This window comes from Varroa destructor, unplaced genomic scaffold (assembly GCF_002443255.2).
Source record: "Varroa destructor unplaced genomic scaffold, Vdes_3.0 BEIS01000002.1, whole genome shotgun sequence".
NCBI classification, from domain to species: domain Eukaryota; kingdom Metazoa; phylum Arthropoda; class Arachnida; order Mesostigmata; family Varroidae; genus Varroa; species Varroa destructor.
The window spans coordinates 19812810-19831741 of record NW_019211455.1 but is presented as its reverse complement, the minus strand read 5'-3'; the positions used below and the strand labels follow the sequence as shown (position 1 = coordinate 19831741).

The 18932-nt window shown below is 38.2% G+C and overlaps 2 protein-coding genes and 1 long non-coding RNA gene across 3 annotated transcripts; 2 read left to right on the top strand and 1 right to left on the bottom strand.

Annotated features, from left to right (window-relative positions):
• Window positions 1–1255: 1255 nt before the first annotated feature.
• On the bottom strand, window positions 1256–6595 carry LOC147757486 (uncharacterized). The gene is made up of 3 exons (XR_015322541.1): window positions 6115–6595; window positions 5284–5883; window positions 1256–2594 (listed from the first exon to the last, which is right to left on the bottom strand). It is a non-coding gene; the product is annotated as an uncharacterized LOC147757486 (long non-coding RNA).
• On the top strand, window positions 5579–9165 carry LOC147757485 (G2/mitotic-specific cyclin-B-like). The gene is made up of 4 exons (XM_086982109.1): window positions 5579–5719; window positions 6801–7120; window positions 7452–7633; window positions 8003–9165. Exons 1-4 carry the CDS (start codon window positions 5654–5656, stop codon window positions 8560–8562), a joined length of 1128 nt encoding a protein of 375 aa, XP_086838235.1. The 5' UTR covers window positions 5579–5653; the 3' UTR covers window positions 8563–9165.
• Window positions 9166–11953: 2788 nt separating this feature from the next.
• On the top strand, window positions 11954–16804 carry LOC111246002 (G2/mitotic-specific cyclin-B-like). Its single transcript, XM_022795145.2, has 4 exons — window positions 11954–12163; window positions 13394–13722; window positions 14183–14364; window positions 14756–16804. Exons 1-4 carry the CDS (start codon window positions 12098–12100, stop codon window positions 15313–15315), a joined length of 1137 nt encoding a protein of 378 aa, XP_022650880.2. The 5' UTR covers window positions 11954–12097; the 3' UTR covers window positions 15316–16804.
• The last annotated feature ends 2128 nt before the right edge of the window (window positions 16805–18932 follow it).

Genomic DNA, 18932 nt, shown 5'->3' with positions numbered 1-18932 from the left:
TAGTCAAGTTAAATCCCTAAGCGCCTAGAACTATTAGTAACCTTTCTTCCTTACCCCTCGATTTCAATTACTGTGATAAGATGCGTATGTGTCCTAGGAGAACATACCTGATTATGCTAAGTCCTTAAGCTGATGCTATCAGGTAATCTCAATTACCGACAAAAGGCTTTGTTTAGCATGTTTATTTGAAGGCGATGGTGTTTTACTTGAAGTCCTTCGTTGTACCATGATCGTGCTTCATTTGTCCATGATCGTCAACAACGGCCTTGCTGAAATTGCAAGTGTCCTTTCTAACGCTCAGCTAGCCGATAATTACTAATAGCCAAACTATACTTGACTCAAGAAAAAAACGCACGGATTTATATGATTCGAAGTGATATAGATTGTCATCCTGATCTTTTACCACTCTTGACCCTCCAAAATACATAGTCCACATTTGAGTATCTATTATTAATAAGCCAATTTATATGCTATACAAAAAAACTCTAGGCTTGATCGAAACACTTACGTAATGTCTCGTGTTATCTTTTCAAGTGGTATGTCTACTTCTCGATCCTTCACTGCAGAGCGATTGCGAATAGTACGGAAGGTAAACAAAGAGGAACCCGATTAATATAATTAAAATACACTAGGCGAGACTTCTTCCAGTCTGGCTACGACTGTAGGCGAACAGTGCTTCACCCCTTAGGATATACTGCTTGGCATATAATAGTGTGGGATGCAAAACCGCTGGCGTTTTTAAGCAGTAAACTGCTGGTGTTGTTGTGACAGTTCATAATCGAATGGCTACGATTATAATGCGTTGATCTTTTGCAATTAAAATGTAAACTGTGTAAGAAAATGTTTTGAGTTTTACGCCGGGTACTTCCACGGGACACGACTGGCCCTTTCTGGCTCGTAACGAAATACGTCTATGTTTAATTTAAAATGTTTACGTCTTCTTAAGCTTAGTGATTTAACTGAGTCTGATAATTAAAAAAAGATGGATCGATCTTTCAGCCGGTGTTCAGAATAGCTTTTTACGCCACGTAGCTTTCAGCTCATCGCAGAGGTCCAGACATGGTCTACTGATAAAAATACGAATAAAAATTTAATAAAATGTTAACAAAAATAATTAACTTGTCCCTATGTATATGCATATGTTACCACTCCGGTCAAGGAATTCGACCACTAATCCTCCAGCGGCGCGTATGTTCTATTACGACCGTGACGCTATTAATTAAGTTTTATTAATTAAAAAAAGGTGGCGAAGCAGTTTCAATAATGTCTCGACAAAAAGCTTTGATTTATTTTAGTATTGATTACATAATTATAACGAATTTTGACCTCGAGTTAGTCGCGTGATACCCGTATTTTATCAGACTATGGTACACACAACAAGTCATTGCAGTCGCGCAAACAAATGTGTTCCCTGCTACTAGGACAGAAATCGTTAGCTATATTAAATCCCATTCGTCGTATTTAGGGCAGATCCTACGTGAGATTTCTGTTGTAAAGGATTATTGAATTGGACCTTTTACCTAAAAAGAACAGTTGAAATGGGCAGAAGAACTGCCATCTTGTCTGTTACACCTTTTCATATATGATTATAGGTGGCCCGATAGACACTCGCACATATAAATATAGTCTAGTATGTTTTCAGTCGCCTGGAAGACTATAGAAGTTTGGCAGCGTATTAAGGTTTTGTTAATTATTGCGTTTAAGCATCCTGGAATATTAACAAACGACCCGCTTCGAAGGTCGATTAGTCTTATCACATAAATAGCTCAAGGGCATCTTAGGACAATATTGTTAACTTTTGAGAAACTAACGTGATCAATAATCGCTTTAGTTATGTGAGATAAACTGCTTTTGAAATCCGGATATGTGAGGGAGCGATGGGCCTATTTTGATGAACTCAGTCCGATATGCTTAACACCATCAAGCGACATACTTAATAAAAAACCTTTGTGGGTTTGTTATGGATTGCGCCACTTCTAGCTATTATTCGGCACCGATGGTATTTGTGAATCCAACATATAGAAGTAGCTTGGCATCCATGCCATTCATATTTTCTATACAATCTTTGACTTGATTATTTAGTACTATAATGTTTTGACACCTTTTATATATTTTAATTACTAATATAATATATAATAACTAATATAATAATAAGTGTTTACTTACTTAAAAGTTACAGCTTAGTTAACTGACATTGCTAAAAGAGAACCATCTGTCAAGATCAGACTCTCATCGCAAAAATTGCCCCGCAATGGAATTGTAACAATCAAACTGTATGATTCCGATTGTTTTAACGTTTCCAGTCATTATTTCCTTTCGTATACACGTTTTTAATGGATTTTTCTTTGCATGAATTTGCGCTAATGTATATATACACAGTTATCTTCCTGATCCTCGACGTCTTACACATCGTCTGTCTCAGTCTCATCATCTGAAACCTCTATTTCGCTTTTTTATTCAACGTCTGTTTCAATGAAATTGGAATCCTGTTCCTCTATTAAATAGTAATACCAAACACCACCTTCAGTGCAATTGATGTCCTTGAGGTCCTCTTATTTTTCAAATCGTCCGCTTGTTTCCAAGTATTTCCAGTCCTGTAAAGAATATACACATCAATTTTCAGACCTATGATATAATAGCGCGATTGCAACAAAGCGACAATTATTAGGACTCCCAACCAGCAACACTACTGAATGATGAGTGCCTGTAACATTTCAAAATAACGCATTAATGAGCAATACTTTACAAAGTCGTGTGCCGTCCTGAGTGTACTCAGCACTGGACGTCATGAATTATGTTGTTGTAAGAAAAAAAAAACTGCCGTTTATTAAAAAAGCGCGTTCTCCTCGTACAAATAGAGGCGGAAAGGGTGCTATGCGACATTTACGGAGATTAGTGATACGTGACGGTCATTCCGTGCTTTAAAAGATGTAAACCTTAATGTAGGATAGAATACTTTCTCTGGATGTCGAGAGTCACAAAAAAATTCCTAGAAATTTGTTATCCTTTTTTCCTCACAGCCAAAACACACACGTGTTTTTTTGTCTTTCACTTCCTGATTTCCCTTTTTCATATATTTGTATTGTTTTTATTAACCGGCTTGACTCGTTGCTGAGATAGAAAATAGAAACAAAGAAAATGTGAAAAAAAGAACGACAAGGTTAAAAATTTCATTCATTTTTTGCTCACACCTCAAAAATATAGAATTAATTATATCATCTTTGTTATAAAACCAAACAGTGATTGAGCACCTTTGTACGCAGTAGGTTTTTACTGTGCATGCAATGGCACGGGACAGTGTATCATCCGCCTCTTTAAATTTTAGTTTTCTTTGCAAGTCTCACAGTCATGCAGAAAAAAAGCATGAAAAGAACGTGCATTTAACCTGCTCGGAAATTCGTTCAGTAATTTGTAACGGCAAACTTCGTTGTATTGTGCATACCAGAGAGACAGAGACCTTGTAAGCTGTTTCCTTATATGTCGACAAAGCTTACACAAGCCAAGAAGAGTAATCAGAAGATTTGCCTTGCTCTAGGCGTTCAACTATTCATCTGGAGTTATAAGCTGCTATGGCGGATTTTTTTCATCGGATTCATCTTTCTGTTTTATCTTGAGTTATCAAGCATATAAAATAATAGAATCATATGCATTCAGCAGTAAACATGACGCACTTGCACAGAAAATGTTTTCTACAACCGAGTATATATCTAATATTTATTTGATGCTTGTTTTGTACGTTTGCATCCTGCAGCTGGTAGCAACTTCCCTTTCGTTAGCCCTTCGTTACAGCGTAGATTCATAGATCAATTATAGGGAGTTTCCGAAGAATTGCTCTAGGTGTCATTACTCAACTTCTCATCTGGATCATCATAATAATCGCACAGTCTCGTTAATACAACCGAGTATCATCTACCTGTGCCTGTTAATAATAACGCCAACCTTTTTCCATTATGTGCGTCATGCTTCTACGGCTATATAAAATCTAATTAGTTGCGTCTATAATATTAAGTAAATTTAAATTAGGTCAAGATCGTTGAGTCTCTCTGAAAATTCGTCACATGATCTAACAATGTTCGTTGCTGTAGAAGTTAATTCGAATTTTACAGTCTTCGAATTAACATGCAGTTACTTGAACGTCAATTAAATTCAACAGGATAATGACGTAATAAAGAACGCTGGGGATTTTTTTCTACAACTCTTCTTAGATCCTGTGCGAGTTGAAAAAAGCACGCAGGCTATAGTACCGTAATCATGTAAGAGTAACGCAGTACATCCACAATTCCCGTTCGAGCTTGTGTTATAAATAGCTGATCAGAAGGCTAGGCCCTCTGCACTGAACGAGGTGGAATACGCTAAAAAAATGGAACAGTGCCCAACCGGTCAGTTAGATAAATCAAATCTAACAAGTATTGTATTTCATTCTACAAACAAAATTGGATCGACAGCTAGTTAGAACGGAATTAAAGTACTAATAATGTTCGTTTATTTGTTCGAGCACACTCGTCTTGTAGTACATTGTCAAGGCTAGATTACACCGACTTCGGAGACATGCACATAAATTTCTAAGATTATTTGGAGAAAGTGACCGTTCTTGTGAGGATACACAGCAATTTTTAGATTAAAGGCAGTTATACAACAAACTATACTGCCTAGTTGTATGAGGCACAACATGCGATGTCGGCCGTGAGATCACGCCATATGCCGTACGCAGATAAAGCCTATCGCCTACTTACAACTAGGTTCGTATAGGGTCGTCTTCCACGAGGCCAAAAATATACTTGTTCAACAATTTTTGTTCGAGCTCTTGTTTACGATGCACCTATGCTTAACGTACTAGTTATTCTATGTTTATGAAAAGAACGCACGTCCAGGATCCACAGTCATACGCGCAGTGCACGGGCTTTGCACGTAAATAAAGGAATTGGCTCTTTTAAAAAATAAGAAATAGGCCTTTTGTTAGATTCTACTTAATCTCTACTTAAGGACATCCTCAGAAAAGTTAGGAAGTGGCTCGAAGAGAAGATTTGCGATGCTTGCTTTTTGCCTTGAAGACAGTCTTTGGCTACTCAATGCGAGAATACAGCGATAGCTATTTAGACGTTTTCTGTGATATTGATGCATTTGCTTGTATAAGGAAGGCACTTATTTAACTATATTGGGCCACGTTGACACATTAAAAAACAATGAATACGTTAAGTGAAATTTGTTTTGAAAACATTTGAAATAATCAATACATTAGTTAGATTTTCCGTTGACAAGAATTAGTACGAAAATCTTACTCACCACTTCATGGCGCTGCATGTCCGATGAAAAGGTCACTGTACGCTTTTACGAAAATTAATAGATCACTTTTCAACTCAGATGCCCTATAAGTCAATTCGTTAGTGGGCATTCCGTTGTAACACTTTATCAAGGTATTTCATCTGTATAGAGGTCACTAGTTATCATTTTAAATTTTGCCGCGCGTCGAAGCTCCGCCCCGGCCGTTGGTTGCACTCAGTTGGCAACTGGCAGTTAGGTTTTGAGTGGCGGGAGTCGTTAGTTTGAAGTCAGAGTGTATACTACGAGCGTAAGCGGTTAAAGCGATTAAGAAAATTTTCATCATAGGATTGTCAACCTTTTCGCTAACAAAATCTACAGGTTTTTGACAAATATGGCGCTCCAGCAAAGATGCCAGTTGAACATCAATCAAGAAAACCAGCAAGTTTTGAATACGAAGGTACGTTATTGGTTCAGTCGTTCATTGTGGTGCACTTTGTAGTTTCACGTGATCATAACTCATAATTAACGTATTTGTGCATTTGTAAGCTCAAATAGAGTTTTGCTTTAACACTGCACTTTCTCAAGTATGTGAAGATTATAATGGAACGTGCTGCGATGGTCCTGAAATTTCGTAACTGTTGTACTAATGTTTCAACTTAAATCGTCAATATAAAATGCGCTTGTCTCTACGGAAAAACAGAACATTGCCGGGTTACATACCGGCATATTTTTTCCACGTGCTTGTGTAAAACTTTGAGAGAAGAACATCATACCAAGCATACTGATAACTCTTAACATGTTAGTACTTAAGCACACGAAAAGTTCACTATAAAGACCTTACCAAAAAATTACCTTTGAAGTCATATAATCGCTTCTACGTGGACATCGTTCCAGAACTGGCAGTTGTGTGAGAAGTTTTCTATGATGTGGTCAAAAAAGACGGATAGACGTGCTATGCATAGTGCGTGATTGTATCATTGTAGTTTCTACTGAATATCTCAGGGGTGTATAACTAGCTGAGAGGTTGCATCGGAGGCGTCGAGCTAGCCGAACTGGCGCCAGATTTGAGCCGAGTTTGAATTAATTTTTAGAGCGAACTGACCTGTGGCTATTAGTGCACTCACATGGTGTATAAGTTAATTCGCAACAAAGCTCGTTTAAAAGTTACCTATACGCAGGTGACTAACAGCCGTTTCAATCCACGCCCATTTCTACACGGTTTGCAACTGAACTATTTACTCCCTTGTCTCTATGCTACCCTTGTTCATTAAAAATTGCTACTGGCTTACGAATAAGCTAACAAAATTACATATAGCAAATCGAAAGACTGGGTACTTACAGAATTCATTCTACGAACATACAAGCTCAAATTTCACAGAATCGAAAAGAGGTCACATGCGGTTTTCTTGGCTCCCTAATAAGTCTTTTTAGCGACTGCATATTGCCAGCGGGTTATTGCGTTTTTTATACACTTGAGAACAATGGACCCTTACTATGGGCATCATAAGAGCATGTTATTCCGTAAATTGTTTCAGCAGAATGTTACGAAGAAGGTGTCAGCTCGGCCTCGCCTAGCGCTGAGCGCCCGTGACATAAATGTCTCAGTACGCTGCACAGGCACAAAGGTTAAATCACAACTTCAAGTTCCGCCGCTAAAGGAATTTCGTAAAGAGGTGCCGCCGTCCGACACAGAACCATTGCCTATTAGCGCTCTCCCAATAAAGCCGGCTCCACTACCAGCTGATATTGTTGATATTGATCTCGAAGACGCAGATTATCTGGAATTTTGCGCCGACTACGTTAAGGACATCTATGAGCACCTGTTCCGCGTAGAAACCCAATACACCGTCAAGCCTCAGTAAGCCACTTATATTTATTGTCGAGATTATCATCATTGGATAATCGTCTGTCATCTATTCCTTTATATATTATTTATACACTCCGTAAAGCGAGGTTGTAGGAATTAAACTTATCAGGCATACATGAACTTTATAAGCTAAAACGAACATCGTCCAACAATTCTTAATAAGCCCTTATTTCGGTTCACTTAAGATTCTTGCTTCGGTGTTTTATTTTACTGCGGATCATGGTCGAAGGTCGACTAATCCTGAAAATTTTTGGAAGATTTCTAATGAGCAAGTTACATCGCTAATTACGGGAACTGCATTTGTCGACCACGTATCTTTTAGATATCTTTCAAAACACCCCACATTGCGGCCGCACATGCGTATGATTCTCGTGGAGTGGCTTGTATCACTTCAGCAGCGTTTCGGTCTACTGCAGGAGACCCTTCTTATGGGCGTGTCTGTTTTAGACAGGTTCATGTCTAACACGAGCTACGAAGTCAGTCGTAACAAATTCCAGTTGGTTGGTAGGTAGAGTCGACGTTATTTTTACTTTCCCTTCTGTCCTATCTAAGTGAAACCATAGCTCAGAATTTGCTTATAGGTAGTTCGGTATTGCTGTGCCACCTCGCTTTCGCATATTTTATCATTTCATGTATTGACACTCATTCCATAAGTACAACAGTCGTTTAGTGTCGTGTAAAACAGCCTTTAGACATATTGAAACAAACAATCGAAATACTATTTCAGAAAATAGCCGCACTTTAAATAGAATACCGTTGGGAGCCACTATACCATCTTGTTTTTCTTTTAGTTAGAATAGCGGTTCTTCAAATAACAATTTCTCACAATTATTGTCCCTAAGGTTATCATTTGTGTTTCGTTCACATATGCAGGCGTTAGCTGCTTGCTCGTAGCATGCAAATGCGAGGAGATGTATCTCCCGTCTACTGCCGATTTCGCTTACATGTGTGATGGTGCCTATACTATTCAAGATATTCTTCGGATGGAACTTATGGTCCTGGAAACCCTTGGGTTCGAGTTTGCTAAGCCGCTGACTGCGCATTTTTTGCGTCGTTTCTCGAAGGCCGGTAAAGCCGATTCTACGACCCACACCTATGCTAAATACCTGCTCGAATTAGCACTGTATGAATATTCACTGGTACACTACAAGCCGTCAGCTATTGCAGCTGCCGCCTTATCGGTAGCTGGTGCCGTAACCGGGGTGGTTGAGTGGGACGCGACTATGTTGGTATACAGCCGCTACCAAATCTCCGACCTTGAATTCGCCGCTGGCAAACTCGCCGAGCTGGCGGCTACCGCCGAGTCTAGCATATACACTAAATCGACGTATAAAAAGTATGCCTCGGATAGGTTCCAACAAGTATCTAGAAGCCTTGGTCAAAGTTCAGTCGTGATAGATTTGGCTCGCAAATCACAGATCAACGGCCAGTGAGAAGATCACGGGAGCGGTCGTTGATAATAAAGTATAGAAGTACATCATACAGTACGGGCTCCACGCTACGCATACGTCGTCGAGCTATTCGACATATGTTTACATGTATAACCCAAATTCAACTATATATATCGTTCTCCGAATTCGACCTATTGTGACTAAGTATGATAGATCAATTGTGCTAGTGCTAGAAATGACTAGCAAACTGTTAAAAACCACAAACTGCTTGTTAATTGACGACAGGATCTCAGCGAACGACACCAAATAGTTATCATATCATTATATGACTTCGACGCCATTTTCTGTAAATATACCCAGCTGAATGGATCTTAAAGGACGTGTATGTAGATAAATGTATATAACCTCGTAAGATGACTGTCTCTTGCTCTCAAAAATAATTGAGTGGAGTCGGATTATACCTGTATTGCTGAAACGATTGCCAGCAATGAGGTAAACGAAACATAATATTTCTTTAACTGGTACAGTCGGTATGCTTAGTCTAGGAAACGTGACTAAACTACCTTTTATGCGATCTTCCGGCTATACCCGCTTGTTAAGCTCGTGCAGTAATTGTAGTATTGAAATAAACAAATTCATTGTGCATGTGTAATTTTTCACTTGGCCCTTCGCCTAGAGAATATCATAATTTATGGCTCTGAAGCTTTTTATATGAAAAAATTTGGATAGGTTTCAGTATACTCAAGTTCTAATTACCATATCTGTCTAACTCGACGATTCAAGTGTTCAATCTAAGCAGAAGAGAATTGTGCTTGTTTTGCGTAATTAATAGTCAGAACAATTTATGACAAAAAAAAGCAGACGCTCGACGTTCATGAATGCAGATTTAAGAAGACATCATTATCAGCTACAACAGATCCTCTGCCTGATCCACTGGACTTAGCTGACTAAGTATAGAAGTTTTTTTTTTTACTTCTTCGACCCAGCTTATCTAAACATCGAAAGGCGGTGCCATGTGCCCATATTATTTCTAAGTTGATCTATGAACACTAACTCGCAAAAATCACATCTTTCGGTGTTCACTGAGTTTTTAATGTTATTTGTTATTAAATTGTTAATAGCACGTGGTCAATGAATTACCATCAGCTTTGCAATATCCCTTTCATCCTTAAAGTTATGCATCGATCATATAATGTAATGACAATTTTCGCTTAGTACACCACATTGAACAACGAAACAACTACTGAATGGCTCTTTGTGTTTTATTTTTGAGCACTGTGTTGCTTACCGCAGCGGATAGTTCGTCCGTCAAATTCGACGCAGGATTGCCCAGCTGGGTGGGTTATCTAGTTATATGTACCACGCATACATTTTATGTCAGCACAAGGCTTCACTTCGTTTCCGGGCCTGGTATCGTTCGCTACTTGACGCTACGATGAATGTCAATCTTTCTATTGCATTAACCACCACCCGATAGAATTCTGCGGTTTTAGTTAAGGCCCATTTTCTGTAATAATGTTTGCTTCGGCCCCATAGTCCTGAGCAGATTAATTCAGTCTAAATAGGAAAAGTCAATCTCCGCAGAGTACGATCAACGTAAGTCACCGTTTACTTATTTTGTAAAATTTAACACTTGTTTATTGTATATCCTATCTAGAAACACCAGTACGTTTTATTCATTCGTATGGTTAAAAAAAAGTTAATTAAACTTGGGTCTTATAAAACAAAGCAAAATCATAGCCAATTTTCTTTATTAAAAAACAAAATTTTAGTTATTTCATATGTTCTAGTTATCACCTCACGTTATATATAACAACTAACGGTTCTATTGACAAACAGTTGTTTATGTAGCACTGCGTAGAATTTCTTGTTGCCACGTGTACGCGCATGCACAGCAAGAACTATAATTTATGCGGCGAAATCGATTAGGGTTTACATAGAGAATACGGTTTTTTTTATTAATGGAACCTACAATGTTTTCGATTTAGCTTTTTCTTAGCTTTCCGAGTAGAAAAAATTGTTATCAGTAGTTTATTTCACTTGTTGTAGCAACAGCTCTAACATGTGTCGTCTTTTTTTTTTTTGTTGAAATAGAAGCCTTAGCCTTATGAACGAACTGTTCCAGTTTTTTTTTATACAATATTCTATGCCACAATTGATTCAAATAAATTCAGTCACAAGGATAGCAAGTAAGATTGAAAAGTTCAAAAACTGTTTTTTTCACTATTGTTCATTTTAGAGACTTAAATACGTTTTCTACCAAAGAGCTTCAATCCACCATCAATCCAAGACAACTTGTATGTTCGACATAATAGTAACCGCATAAAATGGAAAGCAATTAAATGACGTGCCGCCTTTGGGAAACTATTCACACGTTTGACATGAACATTTTTTTCGTACATATACAATAGTAATATAGCACAATAGTAAAATAGTAAAATAATAACTAAGTATAAACAATAATTTTAAGAAATTCTTAGTAAATACTCATCGTTTTAGAAGAATGATTATCAATATAAAAAACATGTCAGTGATAATACAACAGTCAGCATAATGTGTGCAAGCACTTCATGACGCAGGCATGTCTACCAGAGTTACTATCTATCAATTAACATAGTTATTGATTACTCGACATTATGATTCGTGTATTTAATATAAGTGTAAATTTTCTTTTCATGATTCGCTTGGCAAATGTTTTATTTTATGGAATCTATAGCCGATTAACAGAAGAAGGCTTCTTTTTTTCGTTTAACTTTCCAATTTATCTCTGAAAAAAAATTTTAATCTTTCGAGTAAGAATTATAATGAAAATATTGTTCTAAGTTGACAGGTCATGTGATATAGAAATTTATATAGAAATATAGATTTGCTGTGGAGAAAAGCAGAATAACACATGCATTTTTAAATAGGCGACATCAAACATTGAAAACTAAATACTTTGAATAGAAAAACGTATATCCCAGATCAGTTTACCGTTAAAGCCAAGCTTGCGTGAGTATATTATTAGATCTTTGTGCACAAGGTCCGACAACGTAGTATTCCACTATACATTCTGTATACATTGATACCTAGAGCTGTAATAATCAATATAATCTGGCTTTTGACTGTTGTTTTACTCATGTTACTCAAAAAGCTCTTCGAGCTATAATTAATTTAGCGACAAAAATACAAACAGAAAGCCACTAAGGACATAAAATGATCCACAAACTAGCTAATAGTTTAAGTAATATATTGAAGAAATATTTCAGCAGATTTATTCACGATTCCCGAAACAGCACCGACACAAGCAAAGCCATTTCATGTTGTTGCAATAAGTAGGTAGCTCCCGCGGTGGAACAGAGCCAGATTGCTATCAAGCGTCGATTTCAAATTCGGCGCGCTGGCTAAGCTCCGCCTCCGCGCCGCTGGCAACCATAGGGTCGCTATTTAAAGTTTGATCTCCACCGGTAGGAGACGTTACTTTGCTGAGGAGGTGTTGCGAGATTGTAACGGAGTTAGAAATTGTTCTGACTACTGAAGTGTGTTGGTGAGGTTTAGTGGAGCTCGGTTGTGGCTTAGGCAACAACTCGGTGACAGAATGGCACTCCAGCAGAGATCGCAGTTAGATGCTAACCGGGAAAATCAGCAAGTTGCCAACGTAAAGGTGCGGCGTCTTTTTCAAAATGAACGCGAATAACTATGGATTGAATGGTGTAAAAGCATAAAGCATTTTTTTTTATGTAACCGTTACAATTAGTATAGTGTATGTACTCGATTGTTTAACGATTTACAACGAAATAGCTACTAATTTCTTTCTAAAGAGACGTTTTTTCTATGACGCCGTGGCGATTTCGCATCGAAAGCCATTGAAGTGAACTTTCATCTGAAAGTTCGGTAAAACGATCAACCAGTAGTGAGCACAGATGATTCAGCTGGTTTTTATATTCACTTATACAACTCAACGGTCAGTTGGACTCACTCTGATAGTCTGACATTTAACACTGACAGTCAAAATGAGTTGGTTGAGTCTGAGAATAGATAATAGTTTTGTTATGAAATAATTATTTCATCTGCTGTTTTTATCTACTTGCTGTTAATTAAGCAGGTTAAATATAGCAGTCGTGGGCGTCGTATCGAAAGCTTCATAAATTATGAACTCAGCAAAATTCCGACGAACATGCGTCTTCAATAGAACGCAAAAGTAGTTGTTCGCGGTTCGTTTTGTCCTGTTTTTTTATACGGCTTAGGTTGAAAGGAAACGAAGATGGGAGCTGCGCGCCACTTTGGTTTTGTAGTCTTCAGGGAGTGAGTGAGCATACAGTGCGCTCGGCATCTGTGTGATGCAGTCAACGTTCGTACATAGATAGTTACACATTGTTATTGATTTCAATAATTTAGTCGACGATTTTCATATTGAACCGAGAAACAACGAAGCTGAAGTATGCGAAAACGGTATGAGTAAGATATAGGAAAATACGAAAATTGTTATATGATGTGCGCCTTCCGACGTAATGCAATTTTTTCGAAATGAAAACCGTTTACATACGGTTGAACTGCCTCCCTCGTGTATTGAAAATGAAGCTACGACCCGATGATAATAGGAATAGGTTGAAGAACCCCACTTCTGGGGGAAGTTCGATAGCCTCAGGGATTCCTCGTGTCGTGTATGTGCACATGTGATAAAACATCAGCAATATATTTGTAATTAACGTTCAGTCAGATGCTTGCTTTAGTTAATATTTAGCTTAGCGTAGTACGATTATTACAACGGAAGCGAGTGGTTTCGAGGGCGTAGAAAGGGGCACAGAACGAATGAAACTCATCAATTTAATTTGACTATTGGCGATTCTCAAATTCAGAAGGTAAAGCAAATCTATTGTTTTTTTCTTAACAGAATCTCGCGCAGAAAAATGCAGAAGTAGCCGTATCACGCGCTGCTCTGAGCGCGCGCAATGCAAACGTTGCAACACAGAATGTCGGAGTTAAGGATAAAATAGAAAATACCATAGCGCCTCAAAGGCCTGCTAGGCACAGGGTTCAACAAAAACTACGGCTGCCGCCCCTGCCTCGAGGATGTCTTCCCCTAGACCCAGCACCTCTGCCGCCGGACGTGCTAGATATCGACGAGGATGACGTCGAACACCTAGAATTCAGCTCCGAATACGTCAAACACATTTACGTGTATCTCTTCCGGTTGGAAACACAGTTCCAAGTCAAGCCAGCGTAAGTTCAGTAGTGTGGTTCGTGTAGATTTTATGTAATAATAACAATAATTAATACATAGTATGCTATTATTATCATCATATAGATTTGTCAATAGTTATGGGCTAACGTTGTAAGATAGTCGGAAGTAGTAGGCAGCAAAATTTGTCATAATGTCATAATAAACTCACAATCCTGTACCGACATGATGTCATACGAATGGTAATAGGATTGTTCTGACCGTCGTTCTGTCTAGTACTCGTATTTGACTGTTGATTTTTCTGCGTAATACTGAAGTTTCTATTGTAGCATACTTCAAGGTTGCTTCAAGAGGAACTGATATCAATTTGGAAGCCACGATTATTAACATTATTAGTAATAATTATGGAAACGGGGCTGTGTTTATACAACTGTACCTTATTTTTACTGGTAGAAGTTTTAGAGAAACATCTAACGGTACCTTGCTCGGTCTTTCCCGCAGATACCTGTCAAAGCACACGTCACTTCGCCCACATATGCGTATGATTCTTATCGAGTGGCTCGTGTCACTTCAGTCGCGATACAAGCTGTTGCAGGAGACCCTACTTATGACAGTTTCAATATTAGACAGGTTCATGTCTGACACAAGCTTCGAAGTCAGCCGAAGCAAATTCCAGCTAGTTGGTAAGAATCGCAGTCGTATTGCAATTTCGAACACATATTTTATCAGCGGAAGTACATTTGCACTGTATAAATGCGGTTATAATTTGGGTTCAGAAAAACGATTCAATCATTTAATGGCAGTAATTTCCACTGAACGCTATTTTGCATCGTTTGGGTGTACGTTTTTACGAGTTTATCAATAAAATGGTAAATTCATTGCTTAGGGAATACAATCAGCACAAAATAAAAACCTATATGGAAACACGCTTTTAATTTAATAGCAATGGTAATTATTCGCTTGAAGCAAATACTAGCAAGTTTTGTTGAACATGTGATTAGTCTAAAGTATTTGCCCGATTTAAATTCTTAACCCCCGTCGTTTTGTTTCCCCACGCGCGTTGTCATGCTTCAGGTGTTGCTTGCATGTTAGTGGCATGCAAATACGAAGAAATGTACCTCCCATCGGTAGCAGATTTCGCCTATATGTGCGACGGTGCCTACACGACCCGTGATATACTCTGGATGGAACGAATGATACTGAGTACATTGAATTTTGAGCTTGGCAAGCCGCTTACGCAGCACTTCTTACGAAGGTTTTCAAAAGCTGGTGGAGCGGACTCAACGACACACACCATTGCAAAGTACCTTCTGGAGCTGGCTTTGTATGAGTACTCCATGGTACATTGTAAGCCGTCGCTTATTGCGGCGGCAGCTCTTTATGTTGCTGGCTCCGTCACAGAAGTTGTTGAATGGGATAAGACTGTTGAGACGTACAGTGGCTATAAGTTGACTGATCTTGAAGTCGTTGCCACGAAGCTCGCCGAGATCGCTGCTTCAGCCGAAACTAACCGGTATCTCAAAGGAACGTACAAAAAGTACTCGGGCGACAAGTTTCAACGGGTTTCTAGGACTCTAGGTCAAAGCTCCGTTGTGCTTACGATGGGTCGCAAAGCATCAGAGGCTAACGTGTAACGGAAACAGCAAAAGATAAGTCGATCCATAGGGACTCCCGATACAGAATACGCGCCTCCGCGACGTTGTCGCAAACAACAATTGATACATCCCACGAGGATATTTACAAATTAACTCCACCTGCTTTCTGCTATTTGGTATACTATTGGTATAAATCTACTCTGAATTGACTATTCGATGAACAGTGACGGGGAATATATTACAGGACAGGCACCCATGTTGGAATCCTGAAATAGGATGAAAGGGTGGGTGGTATGGCATCAAGATCATCAGCAAATGTACAGGAACGAATTAAAAGCTGCCATCAGTATTAGTCGGGTGATTACAAAAACAAGCATTTTAAAAGGATGAGACAGTGAAGATAGAAATATATCTTACATGATGACCCGCATTTTTGGAGCGTATTAGTTATGTAATTACATTGTATCTTACACAATCTGGTAATTTTAGGTATACATGTCGGTCGTAAAGATTCGTTAGCTACCTTCTCTTGGTTTGGGACGAAGGTGCACGGGTACTCTCCCCAATACATCCGAGTTCTGTATCATGAGGAGACCTCTGTAAATAGGATTAAAATAGGCCGAATAGTCTGAGAAGCTTTTTTAAGTACGGAATTCACATGCACCAAAAACGTAGGTGAAACTAAGGTATACATGCACGTGCATTTTCTGTGTGGAAGACGCCAGTTTTGACGTTACTAATCTGACCTGAACCACCGAAGCCGTCGATTAGCTCTTGATATCAGCTGTTACAGCTAGCGAAGAGGATGCTGTCAGACTCTGAGGAGGGTGGATACACATGTACACTGACCATATTTTATTAGTTGAAGTGTCTGTGGTAAACAGTGTATTAGTATACTGTGTGTTTAGCGTAGAATCACACGTGCACTCCTATTTCCCCGATGTTGTGCAGTTGACATATTCAAAGCCAGGGACTTGGATTCTTACTTAATATACATACATGCGTAAATGCAAATACATGGAATAATTTCGAGCGTCGAGTATTTGTATGTGAAGGGTACAGACATACAAACACGTCGCCTTGCAACTCACGAGATTGTTTCAGGTTATAACGAGTCTAAATTGTCTGGGAAGTCCGCTTGCTGAGGGTAAAAAGTGAATTGAGAATATACAGAAACTGAAAAAAGGCGAGCTTTTATCGTGGTCGACGACAGCGAGGTCAGCTCATTACTGGCCAACGAATGGGCAATTGAACGACGGGCTTTATAAGCTCAGAACGATTCTAACATCAGCAGCTACAATAATAATAAAAATAATAGCAATGCCGCGATTAGCGCGATACCTATCACAATATATGGTACAGATGATGTATAGTGTGGCTATGGGCTACTTATAAAACACGGTCGTTTTGAAGAAAATGGAGTGTGGAGGTTGTATGAGCGCTATGAACTAGACATTGTTAATAATAATCATGTTATTTCGAATAATAAAGCTAATTATGTACAAGTAATGATTACTTTTATAAAGCACTACAAGTGTATTCAGTTTCTTGATGTGGACAAAAAGTACCCTTCAAAAAGGGGTAAAATGCACTCGGATGTACGTATGCAATGTACTTAAATGTGCAGCGAAGCACATAGGTTAGAACCTTCACATCCACACGAATTTAACCCCCATGTTATAGGTAAAACTAATCCTACAAAACCGGGTTTTCCGGTATCTAAATATAAAATCCTGTATCGGACGCGGTTTGATTGTTTTCATATAAATGATATTTACGTATATTTTTTCTAACAGAACTGCTAGTTTTGTCATTTGAATGTTTCTTGTCTTCACAATTTCTCATGACTCAAACGAAGTAATGAGACAATTAGCAAACTAAATTGATGTGATAATGTGCGTTACACAGCGCCTAGTTTGAGTGTATGTCATTATTGCGTTCAATACGGAAGTGCTTTCAATGACAGAATGCCTACATAGTCAAGCTATTTGTCTGAGAACACCCTGACCGGTTGGCAAGGTAACTTGCTATTTATCTCTTTGGTAACTGCACTTCCTCGCGTGATGTTATTTCTACTTTGTAATTGGTTTTATGTTTGTGTGATCTAATCTAATGATTACTGTTAGGGCATTAGTTTTACAGATATAAATTCATAGAATAAACTCAAATCAAAATCTAAGAACAATAAGGGGATAGTGATAAATGACTGCTGAGAGTTTCGGACGTACGAGGTTATATTATTTATATTAGCAAGATGCTCCCCTTATTCGTTTACGTAGTGGACTAGCTTACTTCGCAGAAGGTCTTCATATTGAATTAGTACTGAATACTGTGAACAAGCTACTTAATACGCCATGAACAAACTAGCCGTAGTCCTAGAGTTCATTCTAAAATAAAAATGGTGACATGCTCCATGTGTTTAAACAAACAAGGGACTTCTAGATCTTATCACTGTTGTTGTCCAGAATCAATAAATATATTACTATAGAATAAAAGTACACTACACTATTTCACTTACAGTTCATTTTTCGTAATAATAGCAATGTTGAAGTATATGTACTTCCTGTGGCCGCTAGTTATATAAAAAGATCGATCTTCGTGTAAAATTTGCTTCAAATCTTATGTAACACGGACCTACCTACATCCTTAAAAAGGATGGTATTAGTGGGCCTATAAGCTACGATTTTCGACGCTTTCAGGCAATATAATTCTAAAATTTTATTTTGCAAACTGCTATAAACACCTGACTAAAAAGACACGGAAATTGATCAATCCGGGATTAGATTACATGGCGTTATTTTTCTACTTTGGCCTTCAGTCGTGCACTTAATTGTGATATCGTCGAAAAACCGAAATTAATGGTCACCGCTGATATTTTGTTCCACAACCGCACACAGAAATGCGAATGTTCTACGAAGAATACGGACTCGATGAAGATAGAATGCTATGATAACATATTTCGCCGTGTTTATTTTGATTTTTGCATCTTTTTGTTGATGAAAAATACTAACAAATGTTTTTGACGCTTCTATTAGTTTTATTTTAGTAGACTTTTAACTGTAAAAAAAGCTAAAAGAATTAAATCTTTAATTATTGGAAACTAGGAAAATTTCAGTACATTTTTGCTGTAGGTGAGCTTGAGCCCAGTCAGTTTCGATTCAAGGTTTTGTGGGCACCTTTGTGAGATTATTCGATTTGGCTTGCCATTAACCCAAAAAATTTATTATGATTTTTTTGTCAATCGCCATAAGAGGTTACGCAAGTTTTTCAATGTAATGTTCTTTGACTCGATAATAAAGGATATTTATATAATCAGACCTTAATTAAAATAATATTGTATATCGAAAGCTCGTGTAGGTGCAGATCGGCTAAGTCTCTCTGCTGCATAAATTAAATCATGGAATTGTGTCTACATTTAATCTATTGTTTGGCTGACTCCTCTTTTAATTTCGGAAGCTCCATCGTTTTCTCACATAGGAGCTTTATCGAAAAGCTCCCGTGTGCGCTAATCTTGAATTCGATTTCTAGAAGTTCGTTCGTCGAATAGTAAAATTTGGCAAGAGCTCGCTTTCCGATAAACAAGCTATTTTGTGCCAAATGTTGTATCTGTCTATGCTTAACGTCCTACCAATAGAGATTCTCTATTATCATGAAAA